Source organism: Mercenaria mercenaria, chromosome 3 (genome assembly GCF_021730395.1).
Source record: "Mercenaria mercenaria strain notata chromosome 3, MADL_Memer_1, whole genome shotgun sequence".
Taxonomy (NCBI): Eukaryota; Metazoa; Mollusca; class Bivalvia; order Venerida; family Veneridae; genus Mercenaria; species Mercenaria mercenaria.
The window spans coordinates 9,181,625-9,201,962 of NC_069363.1; the positions used below are offsets into that span (position 1 = coordinate 9,181,625).

The 20,338-nt window shown below is 35.2% G+C and overlaps 1 protein-coding gene across 3 annotated transcripts in view; it reads left to right on the plus strand.

Moving 5' to 3' along the window:
• LOC123525478 (stromal membrane-associated protein 1-like) overlaps window positions 1–20,338 on the plus strand; it is a 62,803-nt gene that overhangs the window by 22,647 nt on the left and 19,818 nt on the right. Inside the window, exons 5-10 of one of the 3 annotated variants that reach the window (XM_045304553.2) lie at window positions 2,397–2,465; window positions 3,669–3,822; window positions 7,628–7,672; window positions 10,189–10,298; window positions 12,979–13,117; window positions 13,621–13,731. In XM_045304553.2, coding sequence (XP_045160488.1) covers window positions 2,397–2,465; window positions 3,669–3,822; window positions 7,628–7,672; window positions 10,189–10,298; window positions 12,979–13,117; window positions 13,621–13,731 — 628 coding nt within the window. The remainder of the gene's footprint in view (window positions 1–2,396; window positions 2,466–3,668; window positions 3,823–7,627; window positions 7,673–10,188; window positions 10,299–12,978; window positions 13,118–13,620; window positions 13,732–20,338) is intronic. The other 2 variants (XM_053537830.1, XM_053537829.1) reach the window with 2 other exon arrangements.

A 20,338-nucleotide genomic window follows, 5' to 3' on the forward strand; every position in this document is an offset into this window, starting at 1 on the left:
GAAATCTGTTTGCCAAAAATCGTTTTACTCCATGTATTTAAATTGCTGCCGCTTTTTCATTATTTAAGTTTTTTTAATTGTGTTTTTTGTACTTTCTGGTCAAAAGTCTGAAGTTTATTACCATAGTATGTACCGTATATTTACTTTAAGAAAGAAATAAATAATCAAGATCGCGCTGTTTGAAATTTTACAAAACATTATATGAAAATTTGATCGTTTTAAAAAAAATTTGCCTACATTCCTGTCAATATCTTATTAAAATTGTTATAGAATTCAAACTGTATCAGTTTTCAAGCGATGTTGAAAATTTAAAGCGATTATATTAAAAAATGAATGCACTACGCGCGTTTATTGTGTCAAAAGTAACCGCGATGTAAATTAGACATTACGATAGGGCGCACGTGCTTGTGGAATGGAAAATTACCAGCATGACGTTTTGATATTTTTACGATTCGCGGGTAAATTCCAGTCAATCCAGGTAATTTTGCCTGATGTAATTTCTCAATTTGGTAAAGTTACCACGTAAAAACCGCTCGCCCGATCGATGGAGTAGTCCATTCGTGCTCTCCTGACTTTAACTCGCCAATGCTTATAACGGTAGAATGCCGTACTTAAGGCAAAATCAACTTTCGTTTTGTGAATTCGCCGATATGGGTACGATTTTACCTCCTATTTTTTACTTTTAAGGGTTTTATTTTATTTGCAGACCGTGACTGAAAATTGGTTGACCGTCGGTCTACCCAACTTTTCATAGTTAGTGGACCTGCCGATATTTTGGTTGCGTCGGTCCAACGGTCCACCGCTAAGGTCGAGGCCTGGTCATTGTATCACATTTGTGACAACTGAGGTTGTTTGGTTTAAGAATTTGACTGTTGTCACCAGACTTGGGTAGTCATGTATTGTAACCAAACTCCACCATCAATTTGCTGATAAAAGTTGTATGTTTGAGAACTAGATATATGAATTACAATATTAATAAAAAATATCTGATAAAAAGGCTGATAGGATAGAACACTTTGATAAAGATATAATTATAACCATTTTGATACAAGTAAATGGACAGTACTTGAGGTATTTGTTGCAAACGGGTTAAGAGAATTGATCAGTTTTGCACATGTCAGAATAAAAAAAAGCAGCTGGTATTTGAATGTGATTGTTCATTACATTTAATTTATTAATCAGGTTAATTGTCAAGTAATTATAATTTAATCACTTAGTATCAGTTACAGTTGCCACGTAATCAAACCATGTGTGGTGTCACATACTGGAAATATTATGGAACTTTGTGATATGACCTATATCAGATTTAACATAATGAAAATAAAAGTGTGACTTGTGGGCAAGAAAATTATTGTGCTATGTATGCAACTTGAATTGTGTTACACCTCTGTACGCTTTGTGGCAGGAATGGAAGTACTTGCACAGGACAAATTTTGTTTCTGTAAAATTTATTTTCACTTTGGTCATGGTAAAAGGTATGTAATCGTAAAAAATGATACCAGTTCGAAAGAAAATGGCAGTGAATTTCTCCAATATTTCTTGAATATGTAATATCTTGATTGTAGTGAAACTTACATCAATGAAAAAATTGTAATTTGGACTTCTATAAACTTTGATTTTTGACGTAAAATGAAAATGGGAACATCTGTTTGAATACTGTAAAATGGTTTAATGTTGTGGACATGAAATTTTGTGGTTTCAGCCAAAACAACTATTCTTTGAGGATATAAATTTGTTGATTTTAACTGTTGACTATAAATTGACACTACGCCTAAATTCATGAAAAGTAGCCCCATCCCCACCCCAATGTATATTAGTTTTTCACAGTATTGAAAATATCTTGTTTGAACAGATTTGTTAAGTACGAACAATACCGTCTAACTTATAAACAAAGATCATGCTTGGGAAAGTTTAAAAAAAGGGGACTTTATTTACAGGACTGGTGATCAGTTTATACACGTTACAAATGTTGAAATCAGACTTGAAACTAGCCATCCTTAGAGTCAGGGGATCTTTAAGCACTGTTTAGACTGTCCTTACGTTTAACTTATTGCATTTTCCAGTTTTTTAACAGTAATTTGAAATAAACCAAAAAACACAATGAAATAATTAAAGTTCTGTCTCTGTGCATGATACTCCCATTTTTAGATTGACAACAAAGTACCTTTTGACATGACAGTGCTCATCTGATCTCATTATTCAATCTCTGTATAATATTATATAAGAAATAATCCCTCTGTGTACTAACTTAGTGTAGTTCCTTCCTAGTAAGTGTTGTAATCTTTGCTACTAACAAGCACTTTTCTAAACTAGCCTAGTACCATATTCATATATTGTGGAATGGAGGTCCTATGAAAAGTTGATGTGCTTAAAATGTGTTGCTGTTTATTTTTCAGTTGCTAGAGGATGACAAGGACAAGAGAAAGGCTAAACCAAAACCAACAGGACAAATATCATTGAGTTCTGTAAGTTGACTACATGTATATGTGCCAGGACGAAAGGTTCACACTTTGTCCTGTTGAAAGTATTTACAGGTCTTGTACCATTTAACGTGGCCGAGTGGTTAGAGTCGTTGACTTCAAACCATTTGCCCCTCATCGATGTGGGTTCGAAACCTCATTTGGGGCGTAGAATTCTTCACGTGAGGAAGCCATCCAGCTGGCTTACGGAAGGTCGGTGGTTCTACCCAGGTGCCCGCTCGTGATGAAATATGCACGGAGGGGCACCTGGGGTCTTCCTCCACCATTAAAAGCTGGAAAGTCGCCATATGACCTAAAATTGTGTCGGTGCGACAATAAACCCAACAAAATAAAATAAATAAAATGTACCATTTAAAGGTCTTATAACAGGTACGGGTCTTGTAACATTTAGAGATTTTATGGCATTTTGAGGTTTTGTGGCATTTAAAAGTTACATGGCATTTTGACATCTTGTGGCATTTAAAGGTTTTTGAAAGGTTTCATAACACAGAAAGGTTTTGCCTTCTTTAAACAGTGCTACACGATTATTTTGCAGACACATTCAGCAAAAAGCACTGTCTCCAGAAATACTTTTCCCAGTGCACAGATTACTCCATTAGGGGAAGAGCCTGGTACCAATCCAGTCTTCTAGTCTAAAGAACACAGTACATACAGCTTTATTTTAGATGTTTATGAATTACTATATTTACCAGGTTAATTATGAATGAGCTAGGAAACTTGGATAGACATTAAATTCTTAAATGATAAAACATAAAAAGATTTGAACCTCACGGCAAGTATGGTTTACTTTCAAGACAGCAATGCAAATATATGTTAATGAACAGATTGAATGTTCAGTAGTTACTAAAAATAAAACTTTTAAACCACAGTTGCAGTATTCTGCAAAAGTGGTTAACACCAAACTTGGTCTTTAACATCCTGTCATCAGCGTTCTCGGCTTGTTTTCAAATGGTTACTCATTACTGCAGAACATCTTTTAGTATTTTGTCACTGAATACTATTAGTTTGTGTCACATTTTGGCTGTCTCATTCTTTCATGTGAGGAAGACAACATGCAGAATTGGTGGTTACATCCAGGTCCCATTCTGTCCTTGAAATAATGCCCAATTGGGCACCTGGGTTCTTTTTCAACCATTATTGCTGAAATGTCACCAAATGACCTAAAATGAGCCAAGAATATCTTTACAGGTACCTAGAGTAAGTTCAGAACCACAGATGACATCACATTCTAGTAAACCATCAAATCCTAAACCAGTTCAGACTGTAAAAGCAAGTTCACCACAGCAACCGACTCCAGCACCGCCACCAAAGAGTTCAACTACAGGAGATTTAATAGGCTTGGGTAAGTTCACTGCAAGGCTTGAAGGCAGAACTGCTTTATGTTGTTCTTTATTTCACGTTTTAATATAACAGTAGAACATATCCTGATAAAGTTATGGCCTTGTTCAATTGCCTCACCATTGCAGCTATGGTTTCTGTTTAGGAATTCTTGTTTTGCTTTTCACACACCTTAAAACAAGAACAAACACTCCCAGAGTTGACTGCACCTTTGGGCTGTGCCGAACCTGTAAATCAACCAATCAAAACTCGCACTTATTGCTACAGCTGTCATTATGGCATGAATCAATAAAAGGGACTGTTTTAAGTGAACTTTTTGTGTAATAATCAGCAATACTGCATCAACATTTTTCTGTCATTGAAAAAAGAAAAAAATAGTAAAGACCTTGATGTACATAATTTCTTTTTAAGAATATCAAGAGAATACCTTATTTTGTAAAACTATGAAAGAAATCTGTAAATTTTAAAGAACAGTAACTGTTTTACTCTTTCAACATAAACATAGCGATTTTATGGTGTTCATGTGACTCTGAGTAGGTAAAATAGGTAAAGTGTGGGTTAAAACCATTGAAAAATGGCAAATGTTTGTTGTTCATCAAATCTGTCTTTTATTTATGAATATCAGATTTTACATTTTCATTTGTTGCAACAGAAAGTGTTTTGCCTCTGGTGTTCATTTCAAAGATATTTTTATCTTGCACGTAAAGAAATAAATATTCTGTATACAGTCTAACCTGTCTTAAGCAGCCGGCCAGGGGAAACAGACAATTTGGCTGCTTAAGCCAGGTGACCGCTGATCGGAGGGGCAGCCAGTATATATATATTTCAAACTTCTGACCAGTGTTTAGTCATCAATTGAGGCCTATTTCTTTTTCGTTTTACTTTTGTCATTTTGCCGGGTGTATTGACGTGGGTTTGCCTTCACAATGTAGCTACTCGTGTGTAATGCGCAGTTTTTTTTACCCACGTGACCACCCCCGAATCATGGGTGCGCATTATACACAGGTATAGATAATTTTCCAGCTTCGAAACAAGTTTATGATTTTCACCATTTTGGTAAAGGGAAACTACTCTCCGTGCTAATTGTCTAGGCTAAACACTACAATTGCCGTTACTTATACGACACAGGACCACTGCTGGTATAAGGTATTAGATAATAGTACTTTATTTTTCCTTAAACAAAATTATTTTTATATAAATTCAATTGTATTTTGAAGAAAGAAATATCAAAAATCATAAGTATTATAATACTATTAAAAGATTGACTATTAACTTTAACCGAGATCAAACTGTGAACAACAAAACTGACACGAGGCGTCATGCTAATTACTGGTAATTAATGGCCATTTGATCTATGAAGTTTTACGGATCGTAAAGATGATCACACCTTTTGGTATCAGTTTGAATTGAGAAGTTGATGTCATTTTGAAAGATGCCATTCCAAGATATTTAAGGCAATTGCTTTCTATTTAATACTCATAAAAAACATCTAGATTTTAAAAATAATGGTATCTTCTTGCTTTTATATTCAAGAAAACAAAAAATCAGTAGTACAGTGAGACTGATTCCGCTCTCTGCCGCGGAGGTAAATTATTACTGATGTAAATCCTACTTTCGTTTTCAGTGTACCTCAAAACTGACCAAAAATATTTTTTTCTGAGGATTTTAAGCGCAAATCGGGGGGCGTGGGGTGGTGGGGGGGATGGATGCGCATTATACACGGGTATCTGCGGAGGTGAATTCCACTCCAATGTATCCTGGTGGAATGATAAGAGTAAAACGCCAAACTTAGCAATCGTGTGTTTCTCAAAATTCGTGAATCTTCAGCAGTTCTCACCTTACAATTGGTTTTGAAAGAAACATGGCCGCTGAAAGGTGTCAAATACGGCAGTCTGGAGGCAATTCCAGTGGCTGCTGACTGCGGATGGGAGTTGACCGCTGAATAAAGTGATGAAATAGAGGAAAATCCATCGGGGGAGTTACAAAATGACTGCTGAACGCCAGACGGAGGTGACCACTGATCGTAGATGACCATTTGTACAGGTTAGACTGTACAAGGGGTGTTCAGCTTCTATTTGAACAGTGATCTGCATTTCATTGCAACAAATGTTCAGTTTTTACAGTGTTTAGATCAAGGGCAAAGTTGTATAAAAAGTTAATGTGTCCAGTTTCTTCCATTTTATATCATAACGGAAAATGTGGCAGCCACATTTTAAACCCTTTAACCACTGTCCAACAGTATCCAACATCATCCTCATTGGGGGTATTAAACACTCCAGAGATAGCTGTTGTTTCCTCAGATAAACCCTATTTCACTATCAAGCATCTGTGACAGTTCTTGTTTGTTCACTTTCAGATGAATGAATTTTGTATTTTTAGTTTAACTTAACATTTTTGTGGTTATTCTATAGTTACGTAGTTTTGTCTACCCATATTTGGGGAGATATATTGATTTTGTTCTGTCTGTCTGTCTTGCACAGAAGTTTGTTTGGATTACTCCTCTGAAACTACTGGAATGATCTCAATGAACCTTTATAGGAAGGTGTAGTACAAAGGCTAGTTTTGCACATTTGTCAGCATTTACCTGTTGAATGAGGTATCACTCCTTAAATGTCATTTTCAGGGAGAATCATGCTATGGTGCAAGCACATGTTGTAGAGCAAAGCGTTGACTATACAACTGCTATATGTAGTGTAGGAAAAGCTTTGATCCTCAACATGTGCTTTCACCATTGCTGTCCAAGGTAGTCTTTAAGTGGTCTTCAGTCATTAAACTTCATAGAATGATTGCCTGTTTTCTGTTGATGATCCATATTGATTTAGGGTCAAAGGTCAATGTCACAGTGATTTTAATATTAAAATTGTTTCCACAACTGAATAACCATTGTGCCTGCAGCTTTTAAAATTTTTTAGGATGGTTGTTCAGTAGTTGACCCTTCTTACTTTAGATCAAAGGTCAAGGTCACAGTGACCTTGAGAGTGAAAAGTGTTTCAGATCCATAAGTTATACTAAAGCACACATTGGCTAGGCTAGTCTTCTACTGATGTCAGAGGTTAATGGATGGCGCATATTGTTTTTGGGGTCAAAGGTTTAGGTCACAGTGACACAGTGACCTTGAGGCTGAACTTGGAATATGCTTAGACCTTGAAACTTCATACTTTGATTGTTTGTGGTCAATAAATGATCTATAGTTTTTTTATCGCTGTCAGTGTCAAGGTGACAGCATACTTTATGCTGAAAATTACATGCTTTGTTTCCGCTGACAGGCCATCATGCGGGGCATAATGCGTTTTGCAATCGGCTCTTGTTCGATTTTTTTATTTGTTGTTTTTGTATACAATTTTTTATGTTTTTATTTGAAATGCTAAATGTAAAAAAATTCCATACAGATTGTACAGTTTTATATGTAGTATAGAATATACAGTCAGACTTATTTCTAAAGATCACCTTTGGAAAATGAAAAACATGGTCTTTGTTAATAGGTGGTCTTTTATAAATGGTAAAATTATACTGCTTATAGGTTAATTGGAAGAGAAAATGATGATCTTCCAAAACAGGTTATGAAGTTGCAGTCTTGATGCAGAGGTGATCTTTATCACAGGGTTAACTGTATATAGTTAGCTTGTGTAATTCAGCCAGTTTTCCTAACAGGAATCTCAGTAGGCTGTGTTAGAACAGGCTTCTATATTTCATTGCGTATTAGTTGTCACTGGTTTCACATCTTTAAAGTATTTGTCCATCTTGTATTAAATCATGTATTGTGTAAGATGATATATTGAACTATAAACTAAAATGAACATATCATTTAGTGTTTGACCAGCCTACCAATGTTGCAACATCAGCAACAACATCAGGTAAGACTGTGATTAATCTCTAATTCCCTAAAATTTGTGGTGGTGTTGGTCAATGATTTTAATAGCATGAGGGGAGTTATTGTGAGGTTTTTATGGCAAGCTTATATTCAAAGCTAATCTTTAAAATCCTAAAATGTTCATGTTGGACAGATATGAATTTGTATACAAGCATGAAGGGAGTTAACTGTTACATGAAAAGCTTACAAATTTCAATGTGAATTTCTAAACCCTTACATTTTTGGTGTGGTGTTGGACTGTTATAAATGTATGTAAAAGCATGAGGGGAGTTTATTGCTTCAATGGAAAGCTTGTCCTCAGTGTTAATCTCTAAACCCATCTCTAATCTGTGATGTGGTGTTGGTCAGTTATAGATGTGTTTATAGACGCACCACAGAATAACTGTATACTTTTGTATTTCCATGATGGTAATTATACATGATTTGCACGAAAGAAATGGGAAAAACAAGTATCTAGTTACAAATTGACACATGACATATATAGGGTTAAGACAGTATGTTTTATGTCTAAGCATTTTATTGAATGAATGTAGCACGATGAAGAACTAATACTTGAACATAACCAGCAATTACTTAATTGCAAATAACCAGCAATTACTTAATTGCAATTTTTGCATGTTTTGATGTAGTTTTGATTTGTTCTGATATTTGATTTACTTGCATGCGTTATTTGGTTTTTAGGGCATATGTTTATTATTATTAATCAAATTTGAGAATCAAAGGTATTGTCTTGTTTTATTAAGGGATTAATTGATTTTTTTAGCTCGATTATACTTAGTATAGTCGAGCTATCCTACTTGCCCCGGCGTCAGCGTCTTTCCGCGTCCCGACCTTGGTTAAAGTTTTGGTGCACTTTCTCTTTTTTCAACTTATCTCTGTAATTACTTGACGGATTTGATTCAAACTTGAAATACTTATTCCTCATCATCATCCACATCATCTGACATAAGGGCCATAACTCTGCCACCAATATTTCATGAATTATCCCCCCTTACCACATAGATTTTCAGGTTGAAGTTTTGATGCACTTTCACTCTATCTCTGTTATTACTGAATGGATTTGATTCAAACTTGAAATAGTTGTTCAGCATCATCACCCACATCATATGACACAATGTGCATAACTCTGGCACCATTTTTTCATGAATTATTCCCCCTTTTTACTTAGAATTTCAGGTTAAAGTTTTGGTGCACTTTCACTCTACCTCTGTTATTACTGAATGGATTTGATTCAAACTTAAAATAGTTGTTCACCATCATCACCCACATCATATGACACAAGATGCATAACTCTGGCACAATTTTTCATGAATTATTCCCCTTTTTACTTAGAATTTCAGGTTAAAGTTTTATGCACTTTCACTCTATCTCTGATGTTACTGAATGGATCTGATTCAAACTTAAACAATTGTTCAACATCATTAGCCTTATCATATGACACAACGTGCATAACATTGGGACCAATTTTTCATGAATTATTTCCCCTTTTTACTTAGAATTTTAGGTTAAAGTTTTGATGCACTTTCACTCTGTCTCTGTTATTTCTGAATGGATTTGATTCAAACTTGAAATAGTTGTTCAACATCATCACCCACACCATATGGTGCAAAGTGCATAACTCTGGCACCAATTTTTCATTAATTATTCCCTCTTTTTACTTAGAATTTTAGCTTAAAGTTTTGATGCACTTTCACTCTGTCTCTGTTATTACTGAATGGATTTGATTCAAACTTAAAATAGTTGTTCAACATCATCACCCACACCATATGACACAAGGTGCATAACTCTGGCACCAATATTTAATGTATTATGCCCCCTTTTGCTTAGGATATACTTATATAGTGTTTTGATACATTTTATCTTTACCTTTCTTATTACTTTAAGTTGATATTTTTGACATAGACTCAGGCTATTGTGCAATATCTTCATCCACAATTGGAGTCATTAAACACTCCAGTGACAGCGCTAGTTTCCTCAGATGTGCCCAGTTTCACTATCCAGCATCGAAATAGTCAAGCGCGCTGTCTCCTGTGACAGCTCTTGTTTCTTCTGTTATATCTTTAGAAATAGATATTTAAGTATTATCATTTTTTGCTTATTATATGAAATGAGTATGTATGACATTGGAAAAATATTTCCTAACAATTGTTACATTGAAAAAATGAAAAATAATGAAACAGTTCAAAAACAAGAAAATTAAGTTAATTTACAAGGTATTAAAATGTATCCTTAGGCAGCTGTAAATGAGAAGATTTAGCCATGTTGTGATGTTTTTGTTCAAAAATTGTGCAAAAACTACCCTAGTATGATTATTTTGGTCAAAATTAGCAGAAAACCAAAATATTTCAAAGCTTTGAATTTTGGAAACTTATCAGTTATACTAGAAGTATAAGGTGGCATTCAACCAAATTTGACTGAAAGCTGGATTCAAAATGATACAAATTATGGCCATGGACTCTTCTTCTTTCAAACATATAAATAATGTTAAATTCTTTATAGATGCTCCAACAGCTGTACAAAATACTTCTAGCAGTCTGCTTGACGATTTCATGGGTAGTTCTGCCCCTTCTTCATCTAGTCAGCCAGTACCTCAGCCAAACACAGGCCAGGTAAGCACTCACTGAAATATTTAAATACAGTAACTGTAAAAACATTTAATTTCAGGGGCATGAAACAGCAGCTACTTTGTGGGATAGGAATTTGTTAACATATTAAAATTAATTTGAATTTTATTTGTTCAACCAGGAAGTCCATGAAAAGACTCCTCCACAAAAATTGATGATTTCACAGTGGGTATATTAGAAAAATGGCCATGGAAATAAAATATTTGTTTAGGCACATGCATTTTTAAGATATATTTTTGTGACTTACAAAAAGGTTATTAATAAATCATTTTATGACAAAAAAAGTTCCAATACATAGATGATAATCAGTTCTATTGTCTTAATGTGTCTGACTTTAATGCCTGGAGGAGAATAGAACCTTGCCGATGTTATACAATGCCTTATGCCAGTCTTACAATGTAGTGAGGGTATTTTTATGCCCCCAAAGGGAGGCATATAGTTTTTGAACCGTCTGTCAGTCTGTCGGTCTGTCTGCAATTTTCGTGTCCGGTCCATATCTTTGTCATCGATGGATGGATTTTCAAATAACTTGAATGTGTACCACAGTAAGACGACGTGTCGCATGCAAGACCCAGGTCCGTAGCTCAAAGTTCAAGGTCACACTTAGACATTAAAGGATAGTGCATTGATGGGCGTGTCTGGTCCATATCTTTGTCATCGATGGATGGATTTTCAAATAACTTGGCATGAATATGTACCACAGTAAGACGAAGTGTCGTGCGCAAGACCCAGGTTCGTAGCTCAAAGGTCAAGGTCACACTTAGACATTAAAGGATAGTGCATTGATGGGCGTGTCCGGTCCATATCTTTGTCATCGATAGATGGATTTTCAAATAACTTGGCATAAATGTGTACCACAGTAAGACAACATGTTGCGCGCAAGACCCAGGTCCGTAGCTCAAAGGTCAAGGTCACACTTAGACGTTAAAGGTCATTTTTCATGATGGTGCATTGATGGTCGTGTCCGGTCCATATCTTTGTCATTCATGCATGGATTTTAAAATAACTACACATGAATGTGTGACACAGTAAGACGATGTGTCGCGCGCAAGACCCAGTTCCATAGGTCAAAGGTCCTAAACTCTAACATCGGCCATAACTATATATTCATTCAAAGTGCCATTGGGGGCATATGTCATCCTATGGAGACAGCTCTTGTTCTCATCGCTTTTTATGCCCCCCTCCGAAGAAGGAGGGGTATATTGTTTTGCGTATGTCTGTCTGTCTGTTGATCATTCGGTCGGTCTGTAGAGTAGACCAATCAGTTTCCTGATGATAACTCTAGAACGCTTTGGCCTAGGATCATGAAAGTTGATAGGAAAGTAGGTCATGAGTTTTTGATTTTGAGATTAGTAGGTCAAAGGTCAAGTGACCTGGAACAGTTAAACGGTTTCTAGATGATAACTCAAGAAAGCTTGGGCCTAGGATCATGAAATTTAATAGGGAGGTTAATTGATTTTGAGATCAGTAGGTCGAAGGTCCAGATCACAGTGACCCATAACAGTTAAACGGTTTCCAAATGATAACTTGAGAACGCTTGGGCCTAGGATCATGAAACTTAATAGGGAGGTTGATCATGACCAGCAGATGACCCTATATATTTTGAGGTCAGTAGATTAAAGGTCAAGGTCACATTGACCCAGAACAGTAGAACTTTTTTGCCAAGTAACTAGAGAATGCTTTGATGTTTGATACAGAGGTCAGTTATGACTCGTAAATGACACATAATTATTGATTTGAGGTCAGTATGTCAAATATCCAGTGCACATTGACCAAATAATTTCTGTTCCTTGTGCAGTTACTGAATGCATCAAGGGGGGCATTTTGTGTTCTACAAGCGCTTGTTTTAACAGAGTTTACTGTTTATAGATTGTTATATTTTGAGGGGTAGTGCTGGTTAAGATTCATGAATGTTTTAAATTGGTTGCATCATTCACAAATAGCGTGGACGCAGTAGCAAAGGGGTTAGACTCTCTGACTGAAATGAGGAGTTGTTTGATATGCCACTTCTCCAACTAAAAATAATCAGTATTTAGATGAGAGTCTTGTGTATGGATGCTTGACACCTGGCATGCGAAAGAACCAGGGAAACTTTTGGAATGCATGTGTCTTCATTATTTTGCGCTATCCTCTTACTGAAAGTTATTAACAGAGTTCTGGAGAATTCCCCTGTATGATTTACCAAAGTTTACAAACAAATTTGCAAAATATTAGCAAAATTTATCTCAGTTTGAGTAATACTCAATAATTTGCAGTACAGCACAGGGTAGTAATATTTCATTTTCCTTAAATTAACCAGTACCACAAACATTGGTGAAGAGTGATTTTCATGCTGAAAAGCGTGAGGTCCTTATTTTTCATATGCAGTATTTACAGGAATGATTTATCTCCATTTTTCAACAGTATTTCAGTTATGTATACTAACAGTGGTCATTTAACCATACCATTGTGTGTAGATTTTGTACCAGGACTAACTTTTTCTCCACAGGTAAATGACCACTTTTCTACAAAAATAGGCGACAAATGAATTCAGACACATCGTCATGTCATTGTCAAATCGTCATATAGGACATAGTTCCTTGTATGAGATCAAACTTGGGACATATGGTGCTTACTGGGTGGGCCTTAATATCAGTGAAAAGTTATGTTTTACACTCTATTGCAGGTCGCTAATGGTAGTTTGGAAGCAAATTTATTTGGTGAAACAACCAGTACAGAGAAAACAACAAATGTTTCAACAAAAGATTCAATCATGGCATTATTTGGTGGTGGCCAACAAACTCAACAACAATTTGGTGTTCCAGGTATGTGAATGTCTTTAATGTTTTACAGAACCCTGTTCCGATTCCACTTATTTCATTTAGCCTTTTTACCAGTAGATTACCTTGCTATGTGATAACTTAAGTACTTGTTCTATAGATAAGATTCATTTAGAAATGAACAAGGTGAAAATTTTACAGTTAAAACAAAAAAAAAAGCCAACAAAGTTATGTCCTGATCTTGAGTTTGTTTTGATATTTAAGTAATATAGGCAAAGCTTCCAGTATACTATTTTTGAGAGGTACATCTTTAAAGTATCAGTACTGTTGTTTTGAAAGACCTTTTCTAAAAATTCATATGTTTAATATAATGCACTTTCTAAATATATTTAAACCTTTGTAGATTTTAGCAAATAAAGAATTACACCACCTTAACAGCTTTTTTTGTGATTATGAAAGAATCTTTCAGTTTTAAGTGGTCTAAAGGCAGACTTGAAAAAATTGACATTAGTATACTTACTAACCCACCTAACTCTTCTTTAATGCAGCCAGTACGTGTAGCTATACGTCACCTTATGAGGAAGTGGGTGGGGTAATGTCCTCTACTTACAACACTAACCCTTTTCAAACATCACTGATGTTTGCATATGCTGATCCAGGTACTTATTTTAGGTGACGGGTAAAATGCAAACCATGGGATGTTTTCATTTGATCATTTTTCTTTCAGTTTAGAGGGAATTTATCTCTGGTGGAAAGCTTTTTTTTGGCATTCATGAATTTACATAATTATTGTTCTGCATCGAAAGTTTTTTGGTTGTAATGAATGTATATTACTGAATGCATTTTTATTGTGTGAAAGGGATAAATTCAAAGTCAAGTGTGTGTTTTCCTTGTCTGTTTGCCTGGCTGGAAAAGTAAAAAAAATCCTTAATGGCTATTTTGTCATATCTAGAGGGACTGGCTTCTTAATTATCTTTATCATATATCTTGTCTAGTAGCTAAAGTACTATTTCCTCATTCTGAAGACTATGTTTAGGTTACTTTCCCTGCATACATTTCAGAGGGCATCTGTGGCTGAGTGGTTAAGGTCACAGACTGAATCACTTTCCTCTTGCTGCTGTGGTTACAAGCTCTGTTCACATTGTTGTTTAACCTTTAGCCTGCTCTGCCTTTGTGACCAGTGCAGACCAAGATCATTCATACAGTAAATTTTCAGTGAACACCCCTTGGAATAATTAATGGCATTGCCCAAATTGAATGATGGACCAGTCCATTTTAGAAATTTAGCAGGCTAAGGGTTAAGGAAGCCATCTGTCTGACTTACAGAAGATACATTGGTTCTGTCCAGGTGTCTCCCCATGTCTAAAATAATGCCCTAAACGGCACCTATAAATATGGCAAGTTGTCATATTACCTGAACTAGGCTTGTCTAACGTAAAACCCAGCAAAACAAATGTACATTCTTACATTTTAATTCTGTAGGTTGGAACATAGGGATGGGAAGCCAGTCTAGATCAACACTATAACTTACAAATTTTTGTCAAAATAACACAACACTTGATTATGAATAAATTAAAAGATTGGTAAATGCATTAAGAAGTTTTTGGGATTTTACTTGTTTTATTAAAGGAAAACACACATTTTATTATATACACAAAATTAATGTACTTAGAAATGTATTCTGTTTGCACTGTTTATAGCAGAAGCAATTTATAGTTTTATGGATGTTTTTGTGTGGCATTTTTGTTTTTGTTTTATTGAAGGCTTAGCTTTAGGACCTATGCAGGCCTGCCAGACACAAGTGGTAATTTGCTCTAAGCATGACATCTATTCTGAAAAGGAAATGTATGGTTTTAGTTTCATGATGTTGATTTAGAGACCAAAATTTACTGTGTTTGAAAGCTAGTTGCTTCAAAAGGTAAAATGAAATTATTTATTTTTTATCCATAGGTCACAAATCCAGGCTATATAGGATGAAATTACTGTAAAAACAACTTGTTACAAATTGTTGAATCATCTAGAATCTAAAACCAAGCATTTTGACAATAAAGGTAGTGTACCCATTATGACAATCAACAATTACCGTTTGATTACATGTTCTCCTTATGAACTCCATATGCCATTTATGCCAAGTTTCTATTATGGCTGAAGAACGCCAAATTTGTGTACTGTGAACATGTAATAAAAATTAAGGATTTTCAATATGGGTCCATTACCTTAAGACAAAATACCTGATACAATGTCATCATTTGGCCTTAAGTATTTGATTATAGTTTGGTGAAGTAGGAAATCTACATGTATCTTATTTTCAGCTTGGTCTAAACATTTCACTCTGATGTTGATATCGACTTTTAAGCTATTTTAGGCTAACAATGTATAATTTTCAGCAGTTTAGGTTGACAGGACTACTGTTCTCTGTGATGACCACATAAATTATTTCTATCTTGTATTGAAATATAGTTAAAAAATGTTTTAAATGTTAAAAAATCATCAGAATGCATGTATAATGTTGTTTTCAGCTGTGCTAAGCTTTTGCTTACATTTATGCATGATTTCCTTTACGCAGCAAAAAAGTCATTGTTTTTGACTGTTTAAGTATAACCAATGGCTCTGGTTAGATTTTCAATGAATATTATACAATTATTGCCTTTTAGCGAGGTCAGTATGATGATTTATTGGCCTGGCAATAGTAACATACGCCCAAGGTTGATATTACTTTTGACAGGTCAATAAATCCTCATATTGACCTAACTAAAAGGCAACAATAGTTTTATTATCAAATTCAACATCTTGAAGGTTTATTGTATACAGAGAAACCAAATGTGACCATTTGCCGTGGTTGGTCGTTTATTTTTCCCCAGTAAATTGTATACAACGTCAAATAATTGTTTCAAGTCAAAATGTCATTATGTCACAGTTGGAGCTCAATTAAGAAATAATGTATAGAAAAATTGTGTTTCAAAGTTATTGATACACGTTAGAGGTTATACGTCCGCAGAATTATGGTGACGTATAACCATTTTTGAGTGTATTCATTAAAGTTAAAAATAATTTTGCTATACATTATTTCAAATCTTAAATACCCTTTATCTAAAACTGAAAATACAATATAGTAGTGCTCTTTCTTGGTCGCAACAAAAACACGTGTTTTTGGCTGTGCCTATGAGTCAATACAACTTTTTATTATTAATCATGTCACTGTGGTTAGAGCAATGGAAATGACTATAGATATAGATTTAACTACATGAGATATCAGATCAGTATTTTGAGCAAACAAGAAATTTTAAAACAGCTGAATAAAAGGGGATTGTCATTGTTTTCATAATACAGGTATGGACAAGTTACCGTAGATACCCGTGTATAATGCGCAACCGTGATTTTTGCCCAAAATCCTGGGGGGGGGGAGGGGAATATTTTTGGTATTTTGAAAACGAAAGTAGGATTTACATTGACAGTGGTAATAAATTACCTCTGCGGTGAAGAACAGAATAGGTCTCACTGTATTATCGTTTTTTGTTTTCTTGAAAATAAAAACAAGAAGGTATTGTTATTTGTTGTTTCTTTTTTAAAATTCAAATATTTTTATGAATACATAGAAAGCAATAATTATTGTTTTCAATATCTTGGAATGGCATCTTTCAAAATGACATCAGTTTCTCAATTCAAACCGATAATAAAAGGTGTGATCATCCTTTGTTACGAACTGTTAAATTTCTTAGATCAAACGGCTAGTAATTATCAGTTATTAGCATGACGCCATCTCTGTTAAAGATATTAGTCGATCTTTTATTAGTATTATAATAGTTACGATTTTTGATATTTCTTTCTTCAAAATACAATTAAATTGAATTTAAATTAATTTTGTTTTAGGAAAAATAAACTACTATTATCTAATAGTGGTCCTGCGTCATATACAGATAATACGGAACGTAACAGCAATCATAGTTTTTAGCCTAGACAATTAGCTTAGAGAATAGTTTCCCTTTACCAGAATAGCGTAAATAAACTTGTTTTGAAGCTGGAAAATCGTCTATACATGTATAATACGCACCCACGATTCGGGGGTGGTCCCAGGGGTAAAAATAACTGTGCATTATACCCAAGTTTCTACGGTAATGATATATGAGAAAAAATGATAGAGGTAATGAAAATGATAAAGGTTATGTTAATCATATTTTATAAAAAAAAAAATTGAATACTAAAAAAATGGAAGTTTGTTTACTTTTTTTCATATATAATAATAATACTACAGTACAACTTTCATTAGGTGACCACTATGGGGAGGGCAAAGAGTGAGCTCTTAACACAGCTTGTCTCTTAATACAACATGATTTGTTTTTTATCTACACAAAAAGGCTCTGAAAAAGTGGTCTCTGAATGCAATTGGTTGATACTTGGTCTCTTCAGCAAGTTTGACTGTATACCATTACGGTTGATTGCTCATTGTAGTCTGTCTACAGCTCAGCTCTGTGTTTATTTCCATACCATTTCAGATTTCTAGAGCAAATAAAGATTTTTTTAAGCTTCCCAAAGGGGAGAGCATATAGTTGCTACCTTGTCTGTCCATCCGTCACCCTTCTTGTTCGGACGATAACTCAAAAAGTATAAAGATACCATGTTGTAACTTTTATACAATGATTGAGAGGAAGTGCAGTGACTCTAGGTGGTCCCGGTTTTTTTAGCTCACCTGCCTTAAAGTGACAAGGTGAGCTTTTGTGATCGCGCGTCGTCCGTCCGTGCGTGCGTCCGTAAACTTTTGCTTGTGACCACTCTAGAGGTCACATTTTTCACGGGATCTTTATGAAAGTTGGTCAGAATCTTCATCTTGATGATATCTAGGTCAAGTTCGAAACTGGGTCACGTGCCTTCGGAAACTAGGTCAGTAGGTCTAAAAATAGAAAAACCTTGTGTACACTCTAGAGGCCATATATTTCACAAGATCTTCATGAAAATTAGTCAGAATGTTCACCTTGATGATATCTAGGTCAAGTTCGAAACTGGGTCACGTGCCATCAAAAACTAGTTCAGTAGGTCTAAAAATAGAAAAACCTTGTGACCTCTCTAAAGGCCATATTTTTCATGGGATCTGTATGAAAGTTGGTCTGAATGTTCCTCCTGATGATATCTAGGTCAAGTTCGAAAGTTGGTCACATGCGGTCAAAAACTAGGTCAGTAGGTCTAAAAATAGAAAAACCTTGTGACCTCTCTAGAGGCCATATATTTTATGAGATCTTCATGAAAATTGGTCAGAATGTTCACCTTGATGATATCTAGGTCAAGTTCGAAACTGGGTCACATGCCATCAAAACCTAGGTCAGTAGGTCAAATAATAAAAAAACCTTGTGACCTCTCTAGAGGCCATATTTTTCATGGGATCTATATGAAAGTTGGTCAGAGTGTTCACCTTGATGATATCTAGGTCATGTTCGAAACTGGGTCACGTGCCATCAAAAACTAGGTCAGCAGGTCAAATAATAGAAAAACCTTGTGACCTCTCTAAAGGCCATATTTTTTCATGGGATCTGTATGAAAGTTGGTCTGAATGTTCATCTTGATGATATCTAGGTCAAGTTCGAAACTGGGTCACGTGCGGTCAAAAACTAGGTCAGTAGGTCTAAAAATAGAAAAACCTTGTGACCTCTCTAGAGGCCATATATTTCATGAGATCTTCATGAAAATTGGTCAGAATGTTCACCTTGATGATATCTAGGACAAGTTCGAAATTGGGTCACATGCCTTCAAAAACTAGGTCAGTAGGTCAAATAATAGAAAAACCTTGTGACCTCTCTAGAGGCCATATTTTTCATGGGATCTATATGAAAGTTGGTCTGAATGTTCATCTTGATGATATCTAGGCCAAGTTTGAAACTGGGTCAACTGCGGTCAAAAACTAGGTCAGTAGGTCAAATAATAGAAAAACCTTGTGACCTCTCTAAAGGCCATATTTTTCATGGGATCTGTATGAAATTTGGTCTGAATGTTCATCTTGATGATATCTAGGTCAAGTTCGAAACAGGGTCATGTGCAGTCAAAAACTAGGTCAGTAGGTCTAAAAATAGAAAAACCTTGTGACCTCTCTAGAGGCCATACTTGTGAATGGATCTCCATAAAAATTGGTTAGAATGTTCACCTTGATGATATCCAGGTCAAGTTTGAAACTGGGTCATGTGCCTTTAAAAACTAGGTCAGTAGTTCAAATAATAAAAAAACCTTATGACCTCTCTAGAGGCCATACTTTTCATGGGATCTGTATGAACGTTGGTCTGAATGTTCATCTTGATGATATCTAGGTCAAGTTTGAAACTGGTTCAACTGCGGTCAAAAACTATGTCAGTAGGTCTAAAATTATTAAAATCTTTTGACCTCTCTAGAGGCCATATTTTTCAATGGATCTTCATGAAAATTGATCTGAATGTTCACCTTGATGATATCTAGGTGAGTTTCGAAACTGGGTCATGTGCGGTCAAAAACTAGGCCAGTAGATATAAAAATAGAAAAACCTTGTGACCTCTCTAAAGGCCATATTTTTCATGAGATCTTCATGAAAATTAGTGAGAATGTACACCTTGATGATATCTAGTTAAGAACAGTTCACGTACCTTCGAAAACTATGTCAATAGGTCAAATAATAGAAAAACCTTGTGACCTCTCTAGAGACCATATTTTTCAATGGATCTTCATGAAAATTGGTCAGGATTTTTATCTTGATGATATCTAGGTCAAGTTCAAAACTGGGTCACATGAGCTCAAAAACTAGGTCACTATGTCAAATAATAGAAAAAACGACGTCATGCTCAAAACTGGGTCATGTGGGAAGAGGTGAGCGATTCAGGACCATCATGGTCCTCTTGTTTTAAAACCTTGTCTGGGGCATTACTCGAATATTCTATAAGATATTGACTTGATACTTTACATATTGATAGAGGTCAGTGTGAGGGAGTGCAGTGACAAGGAACCATAACTCTAGATGGTTCCATTTTTGAATTATCTCCCTTTTTTTGAAAACCTTGTCTGGGGCATAACTCGAATTTATGTTAGGCATTGACATTCATAGAGATGAAGGAAAGGGAGTGCAGTGTTAAAGAACCTCAACTCTTGTTGACAACATTTTTCTTTAACACAACCTCCTTGACTGAAAAGCTCTTTATGCTACAGTAAATTTGGGAAGCATCCATCGTGTTACTGATTGTTTTATTTAATTTTGAAACCTTTTGTAACTTCTTATTTTGTGCAAGAGTCAGTCAGTTTATCAGTCTAGTTTGGTGA